The 20,881-nt window shown below is 43.4% G+C and overlaps 1 protein-coding gene across 4 annotated transcripts in view; it reads left to right on the top strand.

Annotated features, from left to right (window-relative positions):
• Positions 1 to 20,881, top strand: part of SERINC5 (serine incorporator 5) — a 107,814-nt gene that overhangs the window by 68,079 nt on the left and 18,854 nt on the right. For all 4 annotated transcript variants that reach the window (XM_055435358.2, XM_055435359.2, XM_088839903.1 and 1 more), the window contains exons 3-7: positions 8,253 to 8,431; positions 8,907 to 8,989; positions 10,437 to 10,530; positions 18,776 to 18,987; positions 20,506 to 20,601. In XM_055435358.2, coding sequence (XP_055291333.1) covers positions 8,253 to 8,431; positions 8,907 to 8,989; positions 10,437 to 10,530; positions 18,776 to 18,987; positions 20,506 to 20,601 — 664 coding nt within the window. The remainder of the gene's footprint in view (positions 1 to 8,252; positions 8,432 to 8,906; positions 8,990 to 10,436; positions 10,531 to 18,775; positions 18,988 to 20,505; positions 20,602 to 20,881) is intronic.

Genomic DNA, 20,881 nt, shown 5'->3' with positions numbered 1-20,881 from the left:
ATCAGTCCTTCCAATGAGCACCCAGGACTGATCTCCCTTAGGGTGGACTGGTTGGACCTCCTTGCAGTCCAAGGGACTCTCAAGAGTCTTCTCCAACACCACAGTTCAAAAGCATCAATTCTTCTGCGCTCAGCTTTCTTAATATAGCAGTTTAAAAGGTTACAAATAGATTTATGTGTTGAACATGCAACAGTCTGTGGGACAAAATGAGGGGGGAGTAACAGAGCAAAGGGCCTACAAGGAGGAAGCGGTCAGGTCAGAGTTGGAGTCATGATGGTTAGGGGGATTCAGTTACCTGCATCTGTTGTGATTTACGTCTTCTCTGGCGACAGGAATGTAAATATGTGTTGCTTGTATGTATGCTTACTCGCTCAGGCGTATCTGACTCTGCGACCCCATGGACTGTAACCCGGCAAGCTCCTCTGTCGAGGGGATTTTCAGGCAGGAATACTGGAGTGGGTTGGCATCCTCTTCTCCAGATTGCTTGTATAATGGTAAATAAATATATTTCGGAATGATGCTCACGCTTTTAGGTTTGCAGTTAGATTTCTTGAAAGCAGGGGTGAAAGGCCTGTTGGGGTGACTTCCTGCCCAGTATCCAACCCCTGGACTGTCTCCTCTCCTCAGCCTTCAGTCTCTGCTCTGGAGGATATTCTGACTACTGCCCCAAATGACTCTTTGTTGCCAGATCCAGTGTTGCTTCTGGCGTCTCATCAACTGGTGGTATTTGACACGCTCTGCTCCCTGAGAGCTGCTCAGCTTCGCTCTGGCTCTGTATCTTTTCAGTTTCCTTCTTGTTTTTTCCCCTTGCTTCCCAGTCCCTGAATGTTTGCATTCCTCAGCTCTCTGGGCTGTTCCCAGCTCTGTCTCCTTCACCCCCCGCTCCTCCACCTGGGTTCCTCTCCTGGTACATTTCTTCACTACACTGAGTGCCTCCTTTGCCGTCTCTGCTGGTTCCTACCAGTCCTTCTCTCTGGTCCTGCTCTCTCGCCCTCTGCCCACGTTTCCCCTTGATTCTGGCAGCCTGTGCTTAAGTGAATCACTGCCCCTGCATCCCGAAACCGCCCCTCTCCTGTGCTTCCTACCCACTGCTGGCCCACCATCCAACCCGCCGCCAGACTAGAAATGGGGAATCTTGGTCCTTGGTCCCTCTGCCTTCCCTCACAGGCTGCACCAGTCAGCACATGGGACCTGTCTATTCATGGCCCCAAGCCCCACCGCTGTTGCCGCATTGAAGCCGTATATGAGTTTTCACTGGGACTAACTCTTATCCCTCCTTCAGGGTTAGCAAGTGGAGTGCTTCTTTGTACATTCTGCCTTCATAAATCCTAATTCCCTGAGCAGATTGATGGTAGATGCTCCGTTTCCCTTCTGAGGAAGAGCCCCTCATGTCATCATTATTAGTCAGTTCTCTGCAAGCTGTCTTGTTTCAATTTAAAGTTTGTGATTGGAATTGTTTTCTAACTATCTAATCAAATTTGTGGCGGTTTGATTCTGAAAGACTCATGGTGGAGGGGGAGCTGTGAACTCTAGCATCGTCTCTGTCTTGCATGCTTCTGAGAGTCTGGGGAGTTACTATTGGGGACATTAAGTTCCTGACTACAGAGGTGACTGGATCAAGAAAAACCAGGCTCAGTGGAATTTTAGTTCCCCTTATAACTTTTAATGGGCTTCCCAGGTGGCTCAGTGGTAAACAATCTGCCTGCCAGTGCAAGAGATGCAAGAGACACAGGTTTGATCCCTGGGTCAGGAAGATCCCCTGGAGTAGGAAATAGCAACCCACTCCGGTATTCTTGCCTGGGAAATCCATGGGCAGAGGAGCCTGGCGGCTACAGTCCATGAAGGTACAAAGAGTCAGACAGGACTGAACAACTGAACACCCACATATGACTTTTAATAATGACACATTGTAAACTTTTCTCCTAAAAATATTTAGAAATCTGAACGAAAGAGAGGTGGCTACTGATGGTTACTTTTTTTTGTTTGGCTGCGCTGCATTGCATGTGCGATCTTGGTTACCTGACCAGGGATGGAACCTGTGCCTCCTGCCTTAGAAGTGCAGAGTCTTAACCACTGGACCACCAGGGAAGTTCCTGGTGGTTACTGTTTTTAAAAATAGCCCCCACAATCCAGAAAGGGCCTCAAAGGTAATAATTTACAAAGAAATGATGGCTAGAAGCTGATTTTAGCCTTCCCCATTTTGCAACTCCTGTCCATGGGTGGGTAACAGACATGGGTGGGTCTGGACACTGGAATTTTTCCACAGAGGAAACTAAACTATCTTTAAAAGTTTACAAATAATTGGAATGTCAGAAAGGGGAGAGAGCCTTGGTTCTGAAGTCTATTTCAAGTAAGATACTAAACAGAACCTGTAGATCTAGTTCTTCTAGGTTTTGTGACATCACTCCTGCTCAGCTCTCCCAAAGCTTTCTTTGCAGCTTGGTTTCATGCAATGCCCTAAAAATTTGATATAATGGAAGGTAAGACTCATTAGCTTTGCTAATGTGCCATTTACTCATCTCTCTAAAGTAATGTTATGGGGACATGATGCTCCTTTTCCTCTTCATTTCTGTAAGAACCACTCCCAAATTCTATTCTTTATTTCTAAGTTTGCATCATGTGGGCCCCTGGCCAACTAGACCTATAGGCCTTCTAACCCGGTATTATTTCTTCACATTTATTTGCCTGAGATTGAAATTGTTTTAAGGGCATAGCCAGCATCTCCCCTCAATAGACAAGTTATGTGGATTTTCTAGTTAACATCTCTAGGCTTAATATTTGTGTTGATGTTTTGAAATGTCTTTCCTGATTTGGAAGTTCAGATATATTTTCTTTTGAGTGGTGACTAGGTCTCTGAAAGACAGGTAGTGAGTACTGTTTTTAGAACTCAGTTCTTATACAGGCATACCTTGTTTCGTTGTGCTTTACTTTATTGCGTTTCACAGACACTGCATTATTCACAAACTGAAGGTGTGTGGGAACCCTGCCTCGAGCGAATGAATTGGTGTGCCGTTTTCTGAACAGCATTTGCTCACTCTGTCAGACTTGGGTAATCCTCGCAATGTTTCAAACTTTCTAGTTACTACTGTTACATGTTCAGTGATCTTTGATGTTACTGCCATGACTCACCAAAGGCTTAGATGTTTGGTGTTCTTTAGCTATAAAATATTTTAAAATCTTATATTATTAAAATTTTAAACAATTTTAAATAGCACATAATGCTATTGCACACTTAATAGGCTGCAGTATAGTATAAACTTAACTTTTATGTGCCCCGGAAAACCAAAAAATTCACGTGACTTGCTTTACTGGGTCGTTTGCTTTATTGCATTGATCTGGAACCGAACCCACAGTGTCTCTGAGTTATGCCTGTATAGATGTGCCAGGGAAAGCTTCACCTTATTGAAAGTTGCCAGTACAGTTGTTCCTTGGTATCCTTTGGGGGTTGGTTCCAGGACCCTCTTGGATATCAAAATCCACTGATGCTTAAGTCCCTTATATAAAATGGACTTGCATATAACTTAGGCACATCCTCTTATATACTTTAAATCATTGCTAGATTACTTAAAATATCTAATACTATGTAAATAGTTCCAGGTACATGGCAAATTCATGTTTTGTTTTTTGAAAGTTTCTGGGAAAAAATTTTTTTTTTAAATTTCTTTTTGTGGTTAGTTAAATCCATAGATGCAGAACTGGCAGTTATACAGAAGTTCAACTGTATCTTTCAATATGAATCCTTTGGTAAAGTGAATAGAGTGTCTACTGAGTTCTAAGATGTTCATCTGCCCTCTTGTTTAAATCAGAATGCATCAGCCAATCAGGGGTTCATGTAATGTGCCTGACTCCCTCCCCCGAAAGTTTTTTTTTAATATATAAAATAGATAATAACTTAGAATTAAGTACGTTTGCTTAATGGCTACTATGGATCAAGAACTGTGATGAGCCCTTTTTACAAGGATTTACTGATTTAGTTCTCAGAGCAACTTCATGAGGTGGAAGGCAGTATTATTTCATTGTACAGATAGGGAAACTGAGGCTCAGCTAGGGTGTGTAATTTTCCCAAGTTATTAGTGGAATTAGGGTTGGAAGTCCACATGAGCTCTTTATTCTCACTGATACTTTGTGACTTTGAGTTTGGTTGCTTAGTGGTTGGGAGGAAACTCCTTGCCCTTGGGTCTGTACAGAACTAACACAGATGCAGTGTCCCTGGATGCCCAGAGCCAGACACAAGAGGCAACATCCTTAGCAGGCCCGTCCCCGCCAGCCCACAGTGTGGAATCTGTGTGATGTATGTTTTCTTTTTCTAAAACTGGTCTGGCGCTCGGAACAGCAAATATTTAATCAGAGCAAATTCCCGTTACTAAATCCTGCCAGCTTGTTCTACTTGGAGGTTCTTTACCCAAAAATATTCACCACATGCTAAAGGCTATACGACTTGAGTCACCCACAGAGCATAAGGCAGGTCTTAGTATTTAGAGCAGGGGGTTGTTTGCCTACTTTTATTGTGGATGAGATATGCAGTGCCACGTACTCACCCTTTGATGAGCCTAAGGGCCCCTGGCGGTAAGTAAGGGTTTGGGGAAGGGGAGTTTGTGGGGGATGACAGGGTAGGTGCTCATGCCTGCTGGCAGGAGCATTCTTCTTGAAATGATCCGAGAAGAAGAAAGAATTGGGTGTGGGTAGGGAGGTGGAGAAGAATCTGACTGGGAAAAATGGACTGGGTAGATTAAAGGGACGCTGACTCCAAAATCACTGCAGATACTGATTGCAGCCATGAAATTAAAAAACGTTTACTCCTTGGAAAGTTATGACCAACCTAGACAGAATATTAAAAAGCAGAGACATTACTTTGTCAACAAAGGTCCGTCTAGTCAAGGCTATAGTTTTTCCAGTGGTCGTGTATGGATGTGAGAGTTGGACTATAAAGAAAGCTGAGTGCCGAAGAATTGATGCTTTTGAACTGTGGTGTTGGAGAAGACTCTTGAGAGTCCTGGACTGCAAGGAGATCCAACGAGTCCATCCTAAGGGAGATCAGTCCTGGGTGTTCATTAGAAGGACTGATGTTGAAGCTGAAACTCCAATACTTTGGCCACCTGATACAAAGAGCTGACTCATTTGAAAAGACCCTGATGCTGGGAAAGATTGAGGGCAGGAGGAGATGGGGACGACAGAGGATAAGATGGCTGGATGGCATCACCGACTCAATGGACATGGGTTTGGGTGGACTCCGGGAGTTGGTGATGGACAGGGAGGCCTGGTGTGCTGTGGTTCATGGGATTGCAAAGAGTCGGACATGACTGAGCAACTGAACTTAACTGACATGGGTGTGTTACGGCAGGAGTGTGGGGGCGCTGTGCAAAAGGGATCAGCTTTGCTGATTGGGGGAACAGAGAAGGTGGGGGAAGAACATTACAGAGCAGTAAATCCCACATGAATAAAACAAATAAGGTGGAGGCATGGTGCCTCCTTTTACAGATTAAAGCAACATTACCTCCTTATTACTTTACTAGCGTGTGAGATGAGTCCAATTGTGCAGTAGTCTGAGCATTCTTTGGCATTGCCTTTCTTTGGGACTGGAATGAAAACTGACCTTTTCCAGTCCTGTGACCACTGCTGAGTTTTCCAAATTTGCTGGCAAACTGAGTGCAGCACTTTCACAGCGTCATCTTTCAGGATTTGAAATAGCTCAAATTTCATCACCTCCACTAGCTTTGTTCGTAGTGATGCTTCCTGAGGCCCACTTAATGGACAGGGAGGCCTGGCGTGCTGCAGTTCATGGGGTCGCAAAGAGTCAGACACGACTGAGCAACTGAACTGAACCTCCTTATTACCAGTACCACTCATAGGGTGCAGCTTTTGTTTCCTGCTACAGGCTCTGAAACATTCACTTGTACGGGGTCCCCCATGACTTCAGTAGATGAAGATTTTAACCGTGTGAATTTGCTGTGAAACAGCTGAAAATTCAAACTCCTTCAGAAAGCCCTTGCTAGGGTCTCTCATGACCTGCGGGGGGTGCATCCTGTATCTTAATTGCTGTTTTCAAGCAGTTTCCAGAGTCACCTTCTCACTGGAATGCTCCAGAGTGCTTCCAACCCTATATGTTAAAAACAAACTCCCAGAGCTCTTTTCAGTTCCTAGGGCTTCCTTGGTGGCTTAGAGGTTAAAGCGTCCACCTGCAGTGCCAGAGACCCAGGTTCAATCCCTGAGTCAGGAAGATCCCCTGGAGAAGGAAATGGCAACCCACTCCAGTACTCTTGCCTGGAAAATCCCATGGACGGAGGAGCCTGGGAGGCTGCTGTCCATGAGGTCGCAAAGAGTCAGTACATGACTGAGCGACTTCACTTTCCTTTTTTCCTTTAACCCTACTCCCCCTCCACCCTCAATACTTAATAAAGGCAGCAGAGAACCCTCTCCATATCCTTCAGTTCTGCCAACTATGACTTCTACCCATAGACTTTGTATTTTTTCTGCTACTAGTTTACCTTCTTTAACTGTTATCCGGACTGTTGATTCAGTGGCCTTCTAATCCTCCTGCCTCAAACTTGTACATTTTCTCACGTTCTTCCCTTTGCAGCCAAAGGCATTCCAGCTTAAATAGCTGTTTCCCCTTCCTTACAGTATGGGAACCAGTCGTCTTGGCGTGCCATATACCTGGCCCTTCCCACCAAGAACATGCTTTCTTTTGAGCTTTATCTCTTGCCAAGGAATAATTTTTTAGTATAAGTATGCCCCCATGCAATATTTAGCCTAAGTATATCCCAAAATATTGTTATATTAAAAATTAGTTGTTATTTATACAACATTTAAATTTAACTAGACAGTCTGTGTTTTACCTGGCTTGGTCAAAAATAATAGTAATGTCTCTCTCTGTTACATCTTGCTGTGATCTAAAAACACTGGAGTTACGGGAACTTGCTGACCACAAAATGTTTAGTATTTCTTTATGAAATCTTTTATAGCTATGCATGAAAGTGGAACTATTATAATAGGATTTTAGAAGCAATGCATTTTTGCCCAAGGCACTCATTAAAAAAAAGAAAATCATATTTGAGATCTAGGTATAATAATGATTGCAGATCTTTTCTGAAGGAGAGAATCCTCAGGGAGGAAGATGAACTTCAATTACATTTAGTCTTCCTTCTGTTTATGGAAATCTTTTATTTTAAAACTTTTTTAATTTTTATTTTTTTGGCTGCGCCAGGTGACTTGTGGGATCTTAGGTCTAGGATGGAAATTTTGATAACCTCGTTGTTACTGTTTCTTTAGGATCTTTTGTTAGAAATGAAATTATCGTGCTTCAGTTTTACCTTTAGTGTTTTGTCCTTTTCCCCCTGGTTTTAGTTTTTGTTTTGTGAGTAAAGGCTATAATGTGATTTTTCAACTTATTTTCTGTTCTGAAGAGTGTTCAGCTTTGATGTTGGCAAGAAACAGGTTTTTCTTTTTTTTTTTTTAACACTAAATCTTTATTTTCTGACATTAATAGAAATGTGCTGCTTGTTCTCATAATGTAAGTTTTTAATTATTCTGATAATGTAAGTGGGTTTTATATTAAAACTTTCTAATTATACTGGAATAAACCATTGTTGACATTTATCAGATTAAGGTCCGTAAATAAGTCCAGTGGATCAAGTAAAAATCCTCAGTTCAGTTCAGTCGCTCATCCTATTAACCACCAATTCACAGAACAATATATTAAATTTTTAAAAAGATGTGAATCCTACTAGTAATGAGCACTATGGGCATTGAAACAAGAGCCTGGTTTTTAACCCTTAAATGTGGTGCTCAGGCTGGGAATGTGAGCAGTCTCAAATATTGCTGGTGGGATATAAACGCAGCCTTTGAAAGAGTGATTTGACTTTATTGCTTGAAATTTTAAAATGTAGCTACTACCTGACCCATTGATTTCATTTCTAGGTTAGGAGCTTATCCTATGTAAATAAAGGCATATGTGCACTTAATCTCTGTATTTACACATTTTCAGAAAAATTACCCATGTATCATAAGTATAATTTTTAAAAATTCTGATGCTGGCTTTCAGAATTCATTAGGGGTAAGTGAAGGCTGAGTGATACATTATCAGCACTATATCTCTAAAAGGATTCAGAGAAAGTTAAGGAAAAGGTCTTTGGAAGAGAGACTTTCTTCTCAGTCTTAATTTCTCTTGGTACATGGTGTATTTCCCATTGGATTTTGACTTGCAGGCTGAAAGAACTTTACGTAGTTTTAACAAAGACTTTCTTTTTCTTCAGATCCCTTATTTTGAAGATATTTGTAAAGGCATTAAAGCTGGTGACACTTGTGAGAAGCTGGTGGGGTATTCTGCAGTATACAGAGTCTGTTTTGGAATGGCCTGTTTCTTCTTCCTCTTCTGCCTCCTGACCTTGAATATCGACAACAGTAAAAGCTGTAGAGCCTACATTCACAATGGGTGAGTCTTCGTGGGGATCGTTTCTCCTTTCCTTGAACTCAGAGCAGCATTCCAGGGTGTCTGCTACTCGTCACACCCTCCGACTGCTTTCCTTTAGTTGAAATTGTTGACAGTGATTTTAGAGAAGGTGGAAATCACACTTTTCACTGCACAGTGGACTGAGAACTGAATTCCTGTTTGTAACACCTGATGCCACAATGAGAAATGCAGTGGAGGTAAGCTTATTTCTTGTACCAAGACCTTCTCCCAGGTCATTTCCACCCTGCAACAAAATGGTTTTGCACAATCAGAGGCCAAACATTGAGTCTGTCTAATTATGGGAGGAGGCAGTCCCCAGTCACTTAATTTCTTCCCCTCCATTTGAAGTGAACAGAATCACGGATCGACACACTTACCTTCTAAGAGGTCTTTTGTCCTTCCTTGAATATCATTTGAATACATTTCCTCTGTTGTTGGTTTTTTTTTTTCCCTCCAGCTTTTGGTTCTTTAAACTTCTGCTGTTGGGAGCCATGTGCTCAGGAGCCTTCTTCATTCCAGATCAGGAGACCTTTCTGAATGGTACGAATAGAGGGTTGGGGGTATCTATTTATTGAGTTTTTACCCACTTTGTAAAATTGTTCCAAAGCATAGTCCAGGGTGCCTTTGATATTTTAGATTACTAACTTTCTTGTAGCTTAAAAAAAAAACCTGCCTCACCTTCCCACGCGTCATTCGCCCTCTCTACTTCCTGTCTCCCCCTCAACACCCCCCATCCCACCCCCACCTCCCTGGATAGGTGACAGAACCTCTAGTTACTCTGCAGGCTGAAGAATTGAGGTTAAGGTTATTGGCCTGAAGGGAAAATGAGGCACTTGGAAAACTTGTTGGAAAACTAGTTTAGCATGTCGGCAGCGTGACCAGGGAGACCTTGTTCTTTCTGCCCTGCACCCAAACCCAGGGCTTCTTAGCAGCTTTAAATCTGCTTTAGCTACAGTGGACTAAGAAAGGCTGTGTCTAAGATAGCGGGGTCCTCTAGGCTATGTCTAAACCTGACTGGTGTGAAACTGTAACATTGAACTCTATTCAGTCAATTCTATTCAATTCAATTGTATATCCTTATTGATGGAATCTACCAGAAATATTTAATATGAAGCATTCAATCATAAGTGAAACAAGGGGCCCTTCTTTATTTGATCTAGGGAGGGAAAAAATAAAGCCTGCGTTTCAGAGGTTCAAAGCACTGTTCAAACCCAGTGGATTCACTTTCCTAATTAAGATAGTGAAAGTATTCACACTGTGAATGAGGATAGGTTCTCAAAGAGCCACATGCCAGGTCCAGCGAGTTTCTTAGGGTCACACTGCTTTTGTGCATTCCTCAAGGAAGTTGTATCCAAGTTGTCTTTTTACCTGAAATACCGGTAACTAGTTTTCTAGTCCCCACAGAGGTCCTTGTGTATATTAGAATAATATACTTAGAATGGATGGGACCTAGCAGTTAGTCCACTAACTCAGCTCAGTTATTTTATAGATAACCCAGAGATGTGAGATACTCATCCAAGGTTTGAGCTGCTTTGTGGCTGAGCCTGAAGTAGAACCCTCATTTCTTCACTGAACCTTGATGGGTCTCTCCCCAGTAAAATTCAGATCCTGGGTTTTTCTGGCAATGTGTGATTTTACTTTCAAATGGGGGGTTGTTGTTGCTTTTATGAATTAACTGCATCTGTCAGGGTATCTGGCATTTATTTATGGCCTGGAGGTGAAGCTTGGATGCTGTGGTGCCAGACTGCCTGTGCTCATATCCCAGCCACATCCTTTACAGGCTTCAGGACCTGGTCAGCTTATGTAGACTCATTTTTCTCATCTGTAAAGTGGATATAATAGTGGTACCCACCTTGTACAATTGTATGGGAATTCAATGTGTTAGCGGTACAGGGAGCCTGAGCTAAGAATTAACCACAGTCTTTACTCTTGAATAAGACACTTGGGACCATCACCTCATCTGCTTTCAAACGGTCTTCTTTTGCAGCCTGGCGCTATGTGGGAGCTGTCGGAGGCTTCCTCTTCATAGTCATCCAGCTCCTCTTGCTTGTGGAGTTTGCACATAAATGGAACAAGAACTGGTATGTGCCTCTGTGGAAAGCTTCCACGTGAACTCACGATCTGGCTCAGAGAAAGTGCCCAGTGTCGACAGAAGCCCTACCCTGAGTCGTATTGCCAGAAGGCAATGGCACCCCACTCCAGTACTCTTGCCTGGAAAATCCCATGGATGGAGGAGCCTGGTGGGCTGCAGTCTATGGGGTCACAAAGAGTCGGACACGACTGAGCGACTTCACTTTCACTTTTCACTTTCATGCATTGGAGAAGGAAATGGCAACCCACTCCAGTGTTCTTGCCTGGAGAATCCCAGGAACGGGGGAGCCTGGTGGGCTTCCATCTGTGGGGTCGCACAGAGTCGGACACGACTGAAGTGACTTAGCAGCAGCGGCAGCAGAAGACTGCTTACACCAAAACTGATTTGTGCTGGTTCTTTCCCTTCCCTCTGCTCTTTGAACCTCTTCCTTTACTCCTCTCCCACGCTGATTTTCTCTCATTCCTACCTTCCTTTTTCCTGCGTCAGTTCTTTTTACTTTTTCTCCCTCTCTCCCTACACCCTCTCATTTGGACTCTGAGACTTAGCCATGGGCAACCCCCCTGCTGATGCCTCGAAGCCCAGCTCTGTGCTGTGTCAGTGGCTGAAAACATTGAGTGAGCTTTATCTTAGGCCCCCATCGTTGGCAGGTTAAAAAGGAAAAAGTAGTTTGGAGCTGAAAGTTCACTTTCAGCAAAGACTATTTGATGAACTAGTTCTTTCCTCTTTCAAAATAGTTTTGTTGCTTCTCAACTGCCTGAGAGAAGAAGGGCCCCTTCATTAGGAACTTTTGTTGTGCTCACTTAGAAAGGCATCCTGACTTTTAAAAATGTAGACTCTAAGTGCCTTAAAAATAGGATTCAAGTCCCAAGATGTGTGGCAAATGCCAAACTATTAGTGGCTCATTTTATTTATTGCTGAGCTACATTGAGGAAATGACTAGACAAGGGTCCGGCTTCTTCAGTGCTAAGGCCGAGTTGACTTTGTTACTCTGGGCAAAGCTCTGTCTGACTTTATAAAATATGAGTGAAAATAACTGCCTGCTGTGTCTAGTAAGGCTCTTGTTATTTTGTAGATTTTGTAGGCATCATGTTATTTTATACTGTTTGGGGGTAGGGGAAATCTGAAAGTTCTATATGAATGTGAATTAATTTTTTAAATTTTGGATAGCATAAACTATACTGTCCACATTGTCTCAAAGCACTTTTCATTCTGATTATATTCTGCAGCTTGGTAGTTGTTGTTTTGTTTGGGTTTTGTTTTGTTTTTTAAAGATCAAATCATGAGATGCATGAATGAAAAGACACTGCTAGTCATTTTATTATTTGGTAAATACTAGAGTATGCACCCAAATTCCAACGTTAAAACTGTTTATGGCACATCAGATCATCTTCCAAGTAGCACTACAGTCGTGTTTTGGTATTTTTCAAGTCTTAATCCCATGGGTGGAGGAGCCTGGTGGGCTGCAGTCTGTGGGGTCGCTAAAGGTCGGACACAACTGAGCGAGTTCACTTTCACTTTCCACTTTCACACATTGGAGAAGGAAACGGCAACCCACTCCAGTGTTCTTGCCTGGAGAATCCCAGGGATGGGGGAGCCTGGTGGGCTTCCGCCTATGGGGTTGCACAGAGTCGGACACGACTGAAATGACTTAGCAGCAGCAGCAGCAATCACTATGAAAATACAGATTTCTAGATTTGAATTGTGCTCATATAAGAATTTTTTTTTAAGTGTATTTGTTTTTGGTTGTGCTGGGTCTTCACTGCTGCCCAGGCTTTTCTCTAGTTGCGGTGAGCAGGGGCTACTCTTCACTGTGGTGCCCGGGCTTCTCTTGTTATGGAGCACAGGCTCTAGGGAGCACAGACTCAGTAGTGTGGTGCACGGGCCTTCGTTGTTCTGCGACATGTGGAATCTTCCCAGACCAGGGGTTGAACCCGTGTCCCCTGCATTGGCAGATTCTTATCCACTGTACCACCAGGGAAGTCCAAAATATAAGTTTATTGTTGCATGCTGTCCTATATTTTGAGTCATCCTGGAAACCTAGTATGTTTGGGGTTTCTACTAGATCTTGTCTTGAGGCTGCAAAGTTTTCCTAAAGATAAGTCTAATGGGTGACTATGGTTTTCTCTGACCCTGTTTTCTCAGTTGTACAGCAGAAATGTGTGCAGTAAGTGAGAAATGCATTTTAGTTGATTCAATATCATACTTTCCATTGATTCTTAATGGACTTTCACTCTGGATTTTTTATTAGACAAAATATAATATGTCGCTTCCAAGTTTTTCTGAGATTTTCACAAACTTCGAGTCAGGAACCTGGTAGTAAAATGTTAGTATCTTTGATTCTGAGGGCCTGAGTTGCCCATTAAATACTGTGTTCTCTCGAGAATGCTTGTGCTGCTTTATTCTGACTTTTAATGTTTTGATTGATTCTGAAGCCATTTTCTAGGACTGATTATCGATGCCAAGTTTTAACAGGCATTTTGGAAGAGTTTGATCACTTTAAAAACTGTCCAGGAGCCACCTAATAGGAATGGCTTAAAAGCTTTGCAGCAATTGATGTTGCTGTGGTACTGGCTGTGGGGCCAGGATCCCAACAAAATCCCTTTTGTCCACATACTCATGGTTTCTTGATCTGCCTAAGATTAAGATTAAGCTAGGAAATGTACACATATTTTTATTTTTATGTTGGGATTCCCTGGTGGCTCAGATGGTAAAGCGTCTGCCCGCAATGCCGGAGACCCGGGTTCGAGCTCTGGGTCGGGAAAATCTGGAGAAGGAAATGGAAACCCATTCCAGTATTCTTGCCTGGGAAATTTTTATGTAAGTTCATAAAACTTATTTTTATGTAAGTTCATTTAATTTAGGTTTTTTTTTAAATGGAGATTCTTGCTTTCAAGGTTAGTCTAGAAAATATAATACTTGTATTTCTCTTCATGGATGGAACAGCCAAAGTTTTTCTTCCCTTTCCTCTTTTCTCCTTTTGTGAAGATCTTGAGAAAGAGATAATCTCAAAGGCAGTAGGAGAGAAAGGCCATGGGACTGGATACCAGGCAGCAGGTTTTAATGTCCCTGACTGTCTGGCTGTTTTACTGGAGGCATGTGTGTGTGTTCAGTTGCTCAGTCCTGTCTGACTGTTTGTGATCACATGGACTGTAGCCCGCCAGGCTCCCCTGTTCATGGGATTCTCCAGGCAAGAATACTGGAGTGGGTTGCCATTCCATCTTCCAGGGGATCTTCCTGACCCAGGGATTGAACCCAGGTCTCCTGCATTGCAGGCAGATTCTTTACCATCTTTGAATCTTAAGGCATATGACTTGACTACTCTGGCCTCAGTTTTTATACCAGGGAAGTGATGTGTTTTGTTCTTTTGTTAAAAGAAAAGCTGCTGCTGCTAAGTCACTTAAGTCGTGTCCAACTCTGTGTGACCCCGTAGACGGCAGCCCACCAGGCTCCCCCGTCCCTGGGATTCTCCAGGCAAGAACACTGGAGTGGGTTGCCATTTCCTTCTCCAATGTGTAAAAGTGAAAGTGAAGTCGCTCAGTCATGTCCAACCCTTAGCGACCCCATGGACTGCAGCCTACCAGGCTCCTCCAGCCATGGGATTCTCCAGACAAGAGTACTGGAGTGGGTTGCCATTCCCTTTTCCAGGGGATCTTCCTGACCCAGGGGTTGAACCCAGGTCTCCTGCATTGCAGGCAGATTCTTTACCATCTTTGAATCTTAAGGCATATGACTTGACTACTCTGGCCTCAGTTTTTATACCAGGGAAGTGATGTGTTTTGTTCTTTTGTTAAAAGATAAGCTAGGGCATTTAAAAATGTTTGTGTGAAAATTGATTCAAATTTAGCACTCTCCAATCTAGCAAGTAGAAAGGAGCTCTGAGGAGCTGTACAAAATAAAAGGACTTTTATAGGCAAAAGGGAACAGAGACAAGGAAGTTACATTAGGCAGAAAAGCAGTTTAGTTATTGTGAGGTAACTTTCCTATAGGGGATGGCAGGTCCTACCAATCAGACTACCTAACTAGTTAGCTAGACTATGTAATTAGTGCTGAGCAGGAGATTTCTGGTTGGCTGGTTTAAGATTCTGTTTCTGGGAGAGCTGATGCTCTGCTGTGTTGGTCTGGCGACATGGGGCTTAGCATTAGTGACTTCATTTTAACTCTTTCATCTTGGTTTTAACACTTTCCAGATCAATTTTTGTGGTTTGAGGTGTCAGTTCTATAGCAAAACTGAAATCACAAAAAATAGACGGTACGGTCAGGTGTTTCTAATGAAGACACATCTTCTAGACTTTCTAGATTTAAAAATTCACGTTGTTGTTGGCTTTTGTTTTCCCTTAGCCCTCATCCCAAGCCTGAGCCCAGCCACCTCTTCTAACCTGAAAACCTGCTTGCTTCTGTGTCTGTACTCTTCATCCTGCTGCTTGGTCCTTTTCTAACCTTCATCCAAGTGCTCGCATTGAGCATTGATTCAGAACTTTTGGAGTGCTAACTCTGTGCCAGGCGCCAAGACTATAGTCGTGGCATTATTTGGTGTGTCTGCAGGGGCTTGTCTCAGGCGCCGAGAGTATAGTCATGGCATTCTTTGGCGTGTCTGCGGGGCTGTCTCGGGAGGAGCAGCGGAGTCCGGAGCAGCAGGTAGCGGCCCCTTTGTCATCATTGCTGCAGCAAGTTGTCCTCTGACAGTTGGCAGTCCTTGCACCGGCATTCTTTAAGCACCCATTACTTGCCAGGCACGTGTGACAGTAGGCGGTGAACGCAACAGTGCCCTGCTCTGTGGAGTCTATATTCTCCTGGAGAGGAGAGGGGGTCGCTAATAAGTCTAATCAAGCAAATGAGTAATAGGTTCAATGGCGGAGAGTGTGCTGTGGGTGTGAGAGTCGGGGCAAGCAGGGCAGGGAAAGGGTTTCATTATAAGATATGAGGCAGACAAAGGAAGTTGGGAAGAGCCTGGGGCAGGGCTGTGCTGGCTTGTCTAAGGAGCGAGGAGACATCCACTGCACCTGGACCCCAGAGGTGTGAGGGGAGGGAGCAAGGGATAAAGTCATTCATCAGAGATGGCCCTGGACCAGATCATGAAAGGTTTCTGGGGCCATCACGGCAGATGGCAGGGCACTGGAGGGACAGAATCTAATGTGCATTTTAAGTTAAGAAAAGACGAGAGGAGGTCGTAGGTGCAAGTGAGGAGACTGGTGGAGGTGATCCAGGGGAGGGATGCCATAGCTTGGTGCTGGATGGTAGCAGCAGTCAGATGCTGATAGTCTGAAGTGGGAACCAAGGGAGTTTGCAGCTGGAGTTGGAGTGATGCTGGGGAGAGGGGAGGAGCAGGGAGTGCAAGACAGTGGTCAAGAGCACTGCAGTTCTTTATCTACCCCCACCCCTAATGGGATTGCCATATTCTGAGGTTGGGAAGATCATAGGAGAGCAGCTTTGGGGATGGAGGTGTGAATACTGGCAAGTTAACCTGGACCTCCTAAGGTCCACAAGCCAGTTAGACCTTCAAGTGGAGACGTTAACAGGGATGATATGAGCCTGGAGTAGAGGGGAGAGGGTTAGGGTGGAGGATTTAACCTTGGGGATCCAAGCAAAATTAACTGTTAAGAAAGTCCTTCTTACACTAATAAAATAGCCCCAAAGACTGGTGAGGACACAGCTGGACCCCCCACTTACACCCTGGTCAACAGTGTTCACTGTTCTCTTCATAATCCATTTTCTCTCCCTGCCAACAGGTAGTGTTTGACTCTTCGCTTTCCCTAAGTCTCACTTTATCTTCATGTGGTTTGTGTGCCTTCTCTATTACAATAACTCCACAGTCATTGGACCGCCTGGCTTGGAGTCAGGAGTATGATGGTCATTATCATTGTGGCCTTTCCTCTTTGTTTTCTTTGTCTCTGGCCACAATAACTTCTCCATCATTCAAACGTTTCAGCTGGACTGCTTGAACACTTTCCAACTCTGTGAAGACATTAAGCAAGTTGCCTGCTCTCGAAGTTTTGTGAGATGTGGTTACAAAGGGCAGTTGACCCCTAAGGCAGATGAGGTGATTCAGACCACCCCCTGCTGTAGTTCTGTCCTTTTCTTTTAGCGTCAGTAAGCACTCGTCTTTGTTCTGAACAATCTCTGTGGGTTGTTAAGCCACCACATACTTCTCCCATCCCTTTAATAATGTTTGTATAAAATAATATAATCTTTACACTAGTCTCCTCTTCTAGATTCTTTATTATAAATCCCATTAAAATGTTTCCTCTTTTTTCTGGCTGATTTTATTCTTCACTTTTTTTTTAGAGGGGATGGCTGTGCTCCAAGGCACGTGGGATCTTAGTTAATCAACCAGGAATCAGACCTAAGCCCCTGGCAGTGAGAACACTGAGACGTAACCACTAGACCACCAGGGAATTCCTGCCTTTACCTTTTTTAATGTCAAACTCGTCCTTAATCATACCTGGCATTGTTTGGGAGAAGCAGTACTGGTATAGTCTTCAGTGCAAGGACGAAAGAGATGAGGTCAGCCAGTCTTTCTCTGGGTGGAGTTCAATTACCTCTCTCTCCCTAAACAGAAGATGGGCATCAGCAGGAGCTGCTGGCAGCACTTGGAGAAAGAGACTGGCACCTCTGGACTCTGTATTTCTGGGAAAATTCAGAGAGAACTCCAGCACACAGCCCACTTTATAATACTGCCAGAACTTGTCCTGGGGTAGTTGACATCCAGAATGGGGAAGCTAAAGTCTGTGAATATTGATTTTAGTTACTGAATACACTTGAGTCAAAGACTGAAGTTTTTCAGTGTTAAGAAAAAATTCTAAGCTTGAGCCAAGAATTTTTTGCATATTCAGCTGTATCGTCTAGTTTTTAGTTGGTAAAATGATTGTTTGCTGTTTTTCATACACTAAGTCGTGTCCGACTCTTTATGACACCATAAGACTGCAGCACCCTAGGCTCCTCTGTCCTTCACTCCCTCCTGGAGTTTGCTCAGATTCATGCGCATTGAGCTGGTAATTCTGTCTAACCATCTCATCCTCTGCTGCCCCTTTCTCCTGCCCTCAGTCTCTTCCAGCATCACGGTCTTTTCCAATGAATAGGCCCTTCGAATCATGTGGCCAAAGTGTTGGAGCTTCAGCTTCAGTCCTTCCAATGAGTGTTCAGGGTTGATTGCCTTCAAAATTCACTGGTTTGATTTCCTTGTGGTCCAAAGGACTCTCAAGAGTCTTCCCTAGCACCATAATTCAAAAGCATCAATTCTTCAGCACTTAACCTTCTTTATGGTCTAACTCTTACATCCATACATGACTACTGGAAAAATCATAGCTTTGACTATATGGACTTTGTTGGCAAAGAGATGTCTCTGCTTTTGCATATGCTATCTAGGTTTGTCATAGCTTTCCTTCCGAGAAGCAAGCATTTTTTAATTTCATGGCTGCAATCGCCATCCACAGTGATTTTGGAGCCCAAGAAAATAAAATCTCTCACTGCTTCCACTTTTTCCCCTTCTATTTGCTGTGAAGTGATGGCACAGGATACCATGATCTTAGTTTCTTGAATGTTGAGTTTCAAGCCAGCTTTTTCACTCTCCTTTCACTTTCATCAAGAGGCTCCTTAGGTCCTCTTCGATTTCTGAAAATAAAGTCTGTCACTGTTTCCACTGTTTCCCCATCTATTTCCCATGAAGTGATGGGACCAGATGCCATGATCTTTGTTTTCTGAATGTTGAGCTTTAAGCCAGCTTTTTCACTCTCCTTTCACTTTCATCAAGAGGCTCTTTAGTTCCATGTTTTCCTGCCATTAGAGTGGTATCATCTGCCTATTTGAGGTTGTTGATAGTTCTCCTGGCAGTCTTGATTCCAGCTTGTGATTCATCCATTCTGGCATTTTGCATGACGTACCCTGCATAGAAGTTAAATAAGTCGGGTAACAATATACAGCCTTGACATACTCCTTTCCCGGTTTGGAACCAGTCTGTTGTTCCATGTCCAGTTCTGACTGTTGCTTCTTGACCTGCATACAGGTTTCTCAGGAGGTAGGTCAGGTGGTCTGGTATTCCCATCTCTTTAAGAATTTCCCACAGTTTGTTGTGATCCACAAAAACTGGTAAAATGATAGGTCTTCTGAGTAACTCCTTATGATGGTCTGGGACCTGACAACGTTAGCTAATAATGCTTGAAGGGTGGTAGATGTTGTTGGAGAATCAACTGACCTGTCTTCCCCCAACCCCTTTCTCTTCTCCACTTCTGGAGAAACAGGACCGCAGGCACAGCTACCAACAAGCTGTGGTACGCCTCTCTATCCCTGGTGACCCTCATCGCGTACTCCATCACCACGGGAGGCTTGATTTGGATGGCTGTGTTTTATACCCAGAAAGATGACTGCATGGAAAATAAAATTCTCCTGGGAGTAAATGGAGGCCTGTGTCTGCTTATGTCAGTGGTATCCATCTCACCCTCTGTCCGAGATCGTAAGTATGAGATCCATACTTCCTTGTTCATATTATAAATGTCCTTGACCATAATTTTGGAAATTATGGTCAGTTCTTTATTTACCACAGGTGGGTCAGCAGTAGGAAAGGTGGGATTCCAGTGTCCTCTTTGGACCCTGCACTGGGCTGAAGGTGATAGTCAATCATGCCTTTGTCAAAGATTTGAGTATAATGAAGTCAATAAATAAGAAGATAGATGTTACTTTTGTTAAATAATGTACTACAAGGAGTGTTTCAATGGAAAATGCCTTTAGTGGAGATTTAGCTCTTCCCTATAATCTCTTTGTAAAATCTGAATGAATGAGAAGGAGCTGTTTGGGGCTTATCTTTGACTTAAGACCCCTGTGGAACACAAATCAAGGACAGCTTGGCCCCAGAATCAGGAAGCAGGAAATCCAATCCTGGCTCAGCCATCCGCTGGTCCCAGGAGCTGGCCTTTCTCAGATCCGAGTCCTTCCTCAGCAAAGCCAGTAGAAACCTGTGAGCCTGATCTTGCTCATGGTTGTTTCAAAGCCAAAAGAAAGAAATGACTGAAGTTCATTATTGAAACTGAGATTGTTATTACTCACCCAGTTCCTTTAACAGTTAAGAATTTCCTAAAACATTATTAGTATTCAGATCAAAATATTCGTTGGGTTAAATTATACCCTTTGAAATAGTTGTAATTTGGTTTAGTGCCATTGTTACGGTGAGTCTCATTCCCATGCCAAAGAGCACCATTGGAAAGGGCCTATTTTTTACCTTTATTGGTCCTCATAATTTGATAAGTAAAGTTCTGGAGATAAATTTAATCAGAGGGAAGACTGGGTAAAACTAAATCTTTTTATGTCCATGGGTGGTTGAAAATTTCACCGAAAAAAAGGATTAATCCCTTTTATTGCATCTTGGTTACTCTTAGCCATCTGAACAGTACAATTTAAATATTGTAACATAGAAGGCCTTTTCCCAATAAATGCTGAGTCCCATAGCCGCATTCTTTGGCTTGGACCAATTCTGGTATTCCCAAAGGTTTCGTGTCCATTGACAGATGAGAACTCTTCCCCAGTGTCATGGATTCTGAGTATCTGATGGCTTTGTGAGTCTGGAATCCAGGTCCTCCCTGTAAAATCATCATTTGCCCCACTAGGCTATGTGATCTCACAAATTAACTGTGGTAGTTTTTTTCTGGAGACCTTGTGATTTAAGAACTAATGTTACGAACCTTAGGGAGACCAGGCAGTATGTTTCAGTACAACTGTAGTTATTATCAAAATAAGGTGTTGGGCGAGAACTTGGCAGAACTTGGTGTCTCAGAAATGGCATTTAGGTTCAGCATGTCACTCCCTCCCCCAAATGATTTTAGTGTTATATGAGAAATACGTTACATACCTCTTCTTACCTTCAAGTGTGGGGCTCTGGGTTTGAGGGATATTATTTGGGGCAGACCTTTTTTTTCTGGGGGTTGTGCATATGCTCTCTGACCATTGATTTACAACATGGTCCCTTGTCATTCTCCAGGACAGCCACACTCTGGGATACTGCAGTCGGGTCTCATCAGCTGCTATGTCACGTACCTCACGTTCTCAGCCCTGTCCAGCAAACCTGCAGAAGTGGGTAAGCTGGCCTTGTAGGGAGACTGCTTGCGGGGTGAATATTGTCATTTGTGGGGTGAGGACTGTGTCTCCTCAAACTACCATTTAAGTATCAGATGCAGTGCATCAAAGTAGTGAGGTGATCTAGACTTCTTCACTAAATAGTGTCCTCAACATGGGACATGCACCTGGACCTACCTTCTCCTGAGGCTTCCTGCCCTGCAGGAGACATTAACTCATGAGGGCTAGTGAGTTTGCTTGTAAGCTCAATCTGCATTTTCCTGCTCAAAAATAATCAAATA

This window comes from Moschus berezovskii, chromosome 9 (genome assembly GCF_049115385.1).
Source record: "Moschus berezovskii isolate FMDL1 chromosome 9, NW_MosBer_1.0, whole genome shotgun sequence".
NCBI classification, from domain to species: domain Eukaryota; kingdom Metazoa; phylum Chordata; class Mammalia; order Artiodactyla; family Moschidae; genus Moschus; species Moschus berezovskii.
This window is presented reverse-complemented; position numbering and strand designations above follow the sequence as displayed.